The following is a 7,658-nucleotide window of genomic DNA, read 5'->3' as shown; positions in this document are numbered from 1 at the left end:
TTCCTCGTTCTCCTTCGCCCATGCGTCCACTGCTAGGGTAAGAGGTCTCCGTCTCTCTGCTCGTGGTGGTGGATTTCCATTTGAGGTTTCATCTGTGTCTTTCAGGAAAGGTATTTTAGAACGGTAAGTGTTTTCTTTCGCTGTGGATGAGTCTGTAAGAAACTCGGGAATTGGGATTGATTATGCTTCGGGGTTCGTTGAGATGAGGGTTGAGTTCTGTGTTCCGATGGTTTAAGTCTTCATCTGTCTCGGCGCAATTTATCTGCCGTAATTTCCTGTTTTGGTGAGGCGACAGTGTTTTGTTGGCAAGCGATTTCTTGTTTCCGGCGCGATTTAGGAAGTTACCTGAGGATAAATCGGCTACACAAAATGTTTTTGGTTTTCGAGCTTTGAGCCTATAACTTCATGCCAAGTTTTGACGATTCAGTTTCTGTCTCGCATTTGAGGATGCGAAGATTGCTATGGAACTCAAGTGCTTCAAATTAATCGCACTAGAGCAACAGTCCACGGACCAGCTCCCCTTTATTGTGGTCTGTGTAGTGCTAATTTGATAATCTCTCGTGGTCCTCGAATTGCTTGTACTCGATCGTTCCCTTCTTTTCCCCCCTCCCCCCTTCGGATTCTTGTTCTACTGCTTTTCATTTTTGGTTAAAAGGAGAAAAGGAGAGAAAGGGAATAAAAAAGAATGGTGGAGCAAAACGTGGATCCTTACCCACTGTCAATTGTATTCTGTTGTCAATAACATGTGGTTAACTTTGGTTATGTTGGTTATGATAGGATAAGAAATAACTTAAAGATCAAATCAGTAAAAAATATTACTCAAGCCTCTTTTGGTTCATATTACAGAATAATTTTTTTCTTGGCAATTTGACATGCTATTAGTTTTCCCTTGGTACATGTGATCTCACCTTGGAGCTGACTCTCTCTCTTTTTTTTTTTCAAAAAATCATATTGCTTGCGCATATTGTAGGAGTTACTACTTATAAGATAATAAATTTTCTTTAGTGTTGTGAGTAAATGGTTATGATTGTATATGAAATAACTATCAGCCTTTTGTTATTTCTTCAATTTCAATTTATATCTTGTTTTTCCTAAGATGACACTCTTAAAAAATAGGTTAGTACAAGTCAACCAAGTTGGCGTACCTTATCATGAAGTGAAACGTTCTTCAAAATGTTAGCATCATTTTCAGATTACTCGTTTTTTTCTTCTCAATTTCTGGCTGTACAAAGAAGACAGTGAAGTTTTTCCATTGTGAAGATAGAAAAGGTCAATGCTTTTCTAACTTACCAATCAATTAACCAACTGTTGCACTAGTTTGACGGTTCACCTGGTTCAATCAGATTGGATTAAGCATATTAAAGATAATTAGAAAATGAAACTTTCTTGGGCGTATGCTTAAGTCAAACTGCTAGTTTGGGTTTCTTTTGAAAAGACTTGAAATATTTTTAACTATCAAAAGTTGCAATTTTCCATCAATTCATCATATACTACAAACGTGTTGATAAAATTTAGCCTATCAGATAATATAAGTGAATAATATTAATATTTCTATGCTCTTTTCGTCTCCAAATATATACCATACATTCTTTTGATACATAGTTAATTATTTAGGTATGGGATTTATCATATGGTTATGAACGTGAGCGCGCACATTTCAAGCTTCTGTTTATTATTTTATAAAATCTGAAAAATATTCCTATGTGCATTTGTTTTAGTACTTATTTGAGTTAAAAAAACAAATTTCACAAGGCTAATTTGGGAATTCTGTCTGCTAGATCACTTTTGTTGTGAACATAACTGATGGAGACTTATAAGCAAGACTCTGAGGTTTATCAGTGGGAACTTGATCTTTTCGACAACCACATAGTTCCAAATTCTCTGCATCCTGGAGTCCCCAACGAGCAAAACTCCGGCTATTATGAGGACATTTTTATTAGAGAAGGTACACTGATGGGAGCATGGTTCAAAGGAGAATGATAAGGACAATTACACATGCTTTCTCCCATAAGAATTCCCCTAATTTTCTCATCTAAATGCTTCTAATTCTAAAATGCATAGATGAAGAACCCGCGCAAGTGTCTATTTTCACAGAAAATTTATTTCATCCATACACGAGAGACTATACTCTAGGTACTAAGATAACTATAGATTTCTTTTACAAGTTTTGAGTTTGATATACTATTTTGCATATAGAAGTTAAATAATATTTCATGTTCATTTACAAAGGGATTGAGGATGAAGAAGAAGATGCACAACATAATGAACCCTCTAGTTCATGTTCTAGTCCTGGAACCAACTATCATGGTTTGGAGTGTTCAGTAGAAGTGTCAAATGAATTTTCCACGATAGATGGTGAAATTGACAGAAGTTTTGATCAAATGGTTCCTATCCCTGTAAGCACCCACTATCCAAATTTAATGGCATGCTGTAGAAAGTTTCTAAATAAGCACTTCATATTTTTAGATCTTTAGTTTTAAAGGAACCTGCAATATATACATATACAAACATACATATATATTATTTATATATTGTGATTAGGTTGTCATGTGTTGTATGCTAATATGCTGCAAAGTATTCTTAATGTCTGAACAACAAGACGCAATACTCATGAGAGTATGTGTTAGCACCTCCCTATAGTTCACTTAGTGGGCTAGGCTATCTGTAAAACCAAGCAAATGCGTCAACGTACCTCCTTATCAGCAATTGTTATGTTCCAGTTTACATTTTTACAGATAAACATTATAAAGTTTTGAATTATTGTTATGTTTATTATTACAATTATTTCTAGGGTTTTCATTGATTGGTTTATACAGCATGTTCCTAGGATCAATGGAGAAATTCCTTCTGTTGATGAAGCCAGTTTTGATCATCAGCGGCTTATAGATCGGTATAGCCAATTAACTCTGGAAATATGTATGGCAGCATGTCTAATTAGTAGATTTATAGAACAACTCACTCTTTTCCTTGTGTAGATGTCAAAAGAAATAATGTTAGATACCTCTAGTTATTTATCCATCCTGAAATATATTGGAATCAGGAAGATTTAAATGGTATGGAGATTGTTCAAAGTTGGTCTAGATATATGGTTAGATAAATTGGATCAACTAGTGACAATGGTGTGATGGTAATTGGGAAACACAACCCAATTTCCACCAATTACGGTTGATTATGTAAACAGACATTGAGCTCCATAAAACTGTGTTTTTTTGAAAGTGTGACTATATTTTTATGTCACTTTGATTGATGTTATATGCTAATCAACGGTGTTCCTTTGAAAGGGATAAAAAGACTGACCAAACAAAATTCTATTATGATAATTGAAAGAAATCAAGATGACTTGTATGTTAGTGCTACACTTTACAAGGTCAGATAAGATCCATGAAACAATCCAAATAGTTGGAATGTATCGCTTATATTTTTTGTTGACCTCAGGTTGTTGCTATCTTTTTAGGAAGGTTTTGCTATTTGTTGCATTCGAGATGGGGTCTATCCTATGAGTCTCATGTCAAGGTCAAAAAAATGAGAATAACACCTTGCTGAAGTGTCTACTGAGTTTTTTCTACTAGTATATTGATGTTGCTTCTATTAGTCTTTTCTTTTTTTTAAAAAAAAATATATAGTGAACTGTCTAAAATTTTGCAGTTCTGGTGTCACTCAAATTTACAATTCTAATGAACCTCAAACTATGGCCAATGTATATAGCTCAGTTAGTCAAGCCATACAACTATTGTCACTGATTTGTTCTAATGTTCCGCACGTCAAAAAATTGCTCACAAAGTATCTTCCTGATTAAGATGTGGTTGTCGAAGTCCATATTGATATAGGAATCAATTGCTAAAAGAAATCCAAGTATCTCATGTAACAGTTCTATAAAAAATGATAGAAAATATGGAAGGGAAAATAATGAAATTACCTTATGTATAACATTAAAAGGTTGTTCGACAATCTTAAGAATAATTCCTTTTATCTTCTTTCAGATGTGAAAAAAAATAAAGCATTAATAATGTCATACTTCTATTTACGAAATAGATTATTATTTTTTTAAAGAATCCCTCATGTTGCTATCATTCTATTTCAACTACTATGGCTTAGTTTGTTAAATCTGCTTTGAGTTATTACTTTAGAACAAAACCACAACATTGAAAGGAAAGCTACTTTTTCTGACAAACTTGTATGTCAGGCATCATGGATAAGTTCAATCACATGTGCTTAAATCTTTAAATATGTTACAGATTGTGATTGTATGATGTGGTTAAGCATAAGGTTTCATGCATCTAATCTTTCTAGATATTGCAGGTTGCAACTGTATGGCTTAGTTGAACATAAAGTTGAAGGAGATGGCAACTGTCAGGTTAGTCATGGCATAACTGTGGCATGTAGGCACACTTTGTTTTCCAGAGTAGACTATGAATTCATCCTATTATTCACAAAATTATTGTTTATTACTGAACTTAAACAAAATAGTTGTGCTGCAGAATTGATTGACAAATAAACTCATTGCTATGGTTACAGTAGAATCAAGTTTGGGATTGTGAGATTCTTTCTGTACAATTAGGAGGAAAATGCTTCTCTACTACTTTAATTTGATATCCATACTTTTCATCTACCCCTCCTATGTTGGGCACCCTTCACTCAAAAACACCCATTGATCATGGCTAAAGATTTTTAGGAACAGTTATATGTGTTAGTCACTAGACCAAGCAAAATAGCTGACTTGTTTTTCTGGCTCTCTCTCTCTCTCTCTCTCTTGATTTTCTGGTTACCCTACGTTAATTCTCAATTAAATGTTGATTTTCTTAGTTGTTTCTCTTTTGCTTCATGGCATGACATCAGTGATATGTATCTTGATCTAGTTCCGAGCACTTTCTGACCAGTTATATGGAACACCTGAACATCATAAGCTTGTGAGGCATAGAATTGTTGATCAGGTTGATTCTTCTTCACTCTGTAATCTGCTTTGAATATGGGTTTGGTATGTTCTAATTGGCATGTATTTTTCTTCAGCTCAGATCTCACCCTGAGTTCTACAAGGAATATGTCCCAATGGCATACAGTGACTACCTGAAAAAGATTTCCAAGTATACTGTCGTTCTTATAGATTATAGGCCTTATATTTTGGGTATTCTTCTAAAATATATTTCTTACTTCTTTGTTTTTTCCCCCTTAATTTTACTGATTCAGGAGTGGCGAGTGGGGCGATCACGTGACATTACAGGCTGCAACAGATAAGGTGCTCTGGTTGATTGAAATATCAATTAAAAACTAAACAGTTGTTCTGTTTACACAGTTTGTGGGGAAACTCATACTTTTACCAACTTTCCTATATCTACGTAGATTCTGAAATTTCAATTAACTCATCTTTTAATTTTGTTGATATGGACTGGTGTTGCTCTTCTGGTGGATCATGATATTGATTGTGGGCTATTGTGTGCGTGCTTATTGGTCTCAATTGAGAACTGCCCGGGCTGCATTTAGGACAACCGGTTAAGGTTTATCACCAGGTCAGATAGTAAGTTGTCGCAAATGGTATCTGAGCATTGACACAAGTATTGTATGTTGATTACTGTGTTAGAATCTTAGATCAAAGCACGTGTCTGAGCATTCACACAAACACACACATGTCTTGATTGCTGTTTTATAATCTTAGATCAAAGCATGTATCTGAGCCTTCACACAACTACAAGCATGCCTTGATTGCTGGGTTAGAACATTAGATCATAGCACAAGCCTCAATTTTACAAATAGCACTCATTTTTGATCCACTGTCTTCACTAACATAAAAGAGGTTTTAGGAACTTCCAGTGACATCCTTCCTTTTATTCATGCCATCTTAATGGTTCGAGTCAGTCAGTGCCTTTATGGACATTGTGCTTAAATGTTGATATATACAGGTTGCTTCCTAAATCTTCTACTGGCTTCTGCAGATTAATTTGATACTTGTACTCTTTGTTTCCTTGTTGATTCCTTTTTATGAATCTCTTTCGCAGTTTGGTTGCAAAATTTTTGTCATTACATCATTCAAGGATACTTGCTATATTGAGATTTTGCCAAGAGATCAGAAGCCTAATCGAGGTACATTTTGATAATGTCTGATTTTGCCCACCTTATCATAGTTAGACCTTCCAACATCACAACCAAATTATAGCAGACTGAGGTTTGAATTCGGCAGTATGTTTCTATAGGTGCACTTGCACATGCTTGTATGCTAACTTTCGCGTGCATGTTTGTGCATATGTATATAATTTTGTTTTTCTTAATTACCTCTACTTCTGAGCTTAGAGCAATAATAGATCATCATCTTTTAATGCAGTCCTTTTCTTAAGCTTTTGGGCTGAGGTGCATTATAACTCAATTTATCCGGAGGGTGGTAAGTGCATCATATTTCTCTCTGTATCAATTAACAACAGTTTTATAAATGGGCCCTCAACTGGAGGTTAATTGTTTATGATTTTATTCAAAGGTACTTTGTTGTTCTTGTGTTGGGACATCCTTAAATACATCTAAACGTTAAAATTATAGTCTTGGGCAATGAGTTTTTACCCAAGTTACTTGTACACTCTTTTAAGGCAAGCTTACTCAATGCTCAACTCATTTTATGCTCGTGAACACGCTTGTTTGTAAGTTTGCAGGTAGATTCATTTATAACTTAGTAAGTGTAATGATATTTTAAATTCAGGGGCTTGCTTATTTTATAAATCCAATTACTGCAAAAAGTATCATAAGGTTTAGTAAAGGAATTGCCATCTTAAGCCCTAAGCAAACACACCCCCCTAGTTCAGCCTCAGTACAGTATTGGAAAAATGAAGCATGTGTATCATAATCCGTCCTGACTTGTTCACCTGAATTCGTCTGAGCACTTGCTTTCCCCTGAGTTTGAACAGCAAAAGATACTGGCTTGGTTCTGAGTCTATTCTTCTTAGTTCCATGTTTCCTTGGTTGGAAACACCTGAGGTAGAGAAAGAAAACTGCGGGAAAGATATATAAAAAGTTAATTTCAGTTTCTTTCCTTCAGAGGCAATGGCATTCTTTTGCTGGCAGCAAACAGACTTTGTACATGAGCAACAACAATGAATTGTTATATTACAAAACATTTATTGGTGTAACCTTACAAATCCTTGTCCATAAGTTTCACTTTCTTTTTGGGTTGTTCAGATCTCTGTACTGGTGTCGGGAAGAAGAAGAAATGGTGGAAGTTTGGAAACAAACATTGAATCAAAGTGGCAATATTTTTGCTTCATACTCAACATGGTACAAGATTCATGCTATCTTTTACATGACATCCCAATTATGTTCGATGTTGTTTACTTGTGTTTTTGATGTCTGATTATGATATGTTAGGCGCTTCATGAATATTGGTTATGTGAAACTCTCTTGGTTTATTAAAACTAGTTATTTGTAATAAAATTCTATATATATGCTTCGCGCTTCAAGATTATTGGTTATATGAATATTAGTAAATGTAGTGTATTAGTTTGATGCGAATCAATGTGTGTGATAATATTGTGCAGTTTATATAATCAGTCTGATGTGAATAGATATATTCTATTATTGTGATGTGCATTGGTCATAGTTGTGTTAATTACAATGGAATAGAATTGTTGAGATGGATAAAGGTTGAATCTCGACGAAGTCGAGATAATATCTTTCTCCGTCAG

At 34.7% G+C, this 7,658-nt stretch overlaps 1 protein-coding gene across 5 annotated transcripts; it reads left to right on the top strand.

Moving 5' to 3' along the window:
- Positions 1 to 7,393, top strand: LOC141842991 (OVARIAN TUMOR DOMAIN-containing deubiquitinating enzyme 12-like). 5 transcript variants are annotated; one of them, XM_074731002.1, is made up of 13 exons: positions 9 to 123; positions 1,779 to 1,945; positions 2,062 to 2,133; positions 2,230 to 2,396; positions 2,817 to 2,890; positions 4,300 to 4,354; positions 4,857 to 4,931; positions 5,008 to 5,081; positions 5,185 to 5,233; positions 5,479 to 5,504; positions 5,991 to 6,075; positions 6,314 to 6,370; positions 7,156 to 7,393. In XM_074731002.1, exons 2-12 carry the CDS (start codon positions 1,804 to 1,806, stop codon positions 6,323 to 6,325), a joined length of 831 nt encoding a protein of 276 aa, XP_074587103.1. In that variant the 5' UTR covers positions 9 to 123; positions 1,779 to 1,803; the 3' UTR covers positions 6,326 to 6,370; positions 7,156 to 7,393. The 5 variants fall into 5 exon arrangements, with proteins under 5 accessions (XP_074587101.1, XP_074587103.1, XP_074587100.1 ...); XM_074731000.1 differs by lacking the exon at positions 5,479 to 5,504 and having other exon boundaries at positions 1 to 37; positions 7,156 to 7,392; XM_074730999.1 differs by lacking the exon at positions 5,479 to 5,504 and having other exon boundaries at positions 9 to 110; positions 7,156 to 7,391.
- Positions 7,394 to 7,658: the final 265 nt, after the last annotated feature.

This window comes from Curcuma longa, chromosome 12 (genome assembly GCF_044706935.1).
Source record: "Curcuma longa cultivar G26 ecotype Majalengka, Jawa Barat chromosome 12, ITB_CL_G26_1.1, whole genome shotgun sequence".
NCBI lineage: Eukaryota > Viridiplantae > Streptophyta > Magnoliopsida > Zingiberales > Zingiberaceae > Curcuma > Curcuma longa.
The sequence above is the reverse complement of the archived record's forward strand: the minus strand, read 5'-3'. Positions and strand labels throughout refer to the sequence as shown.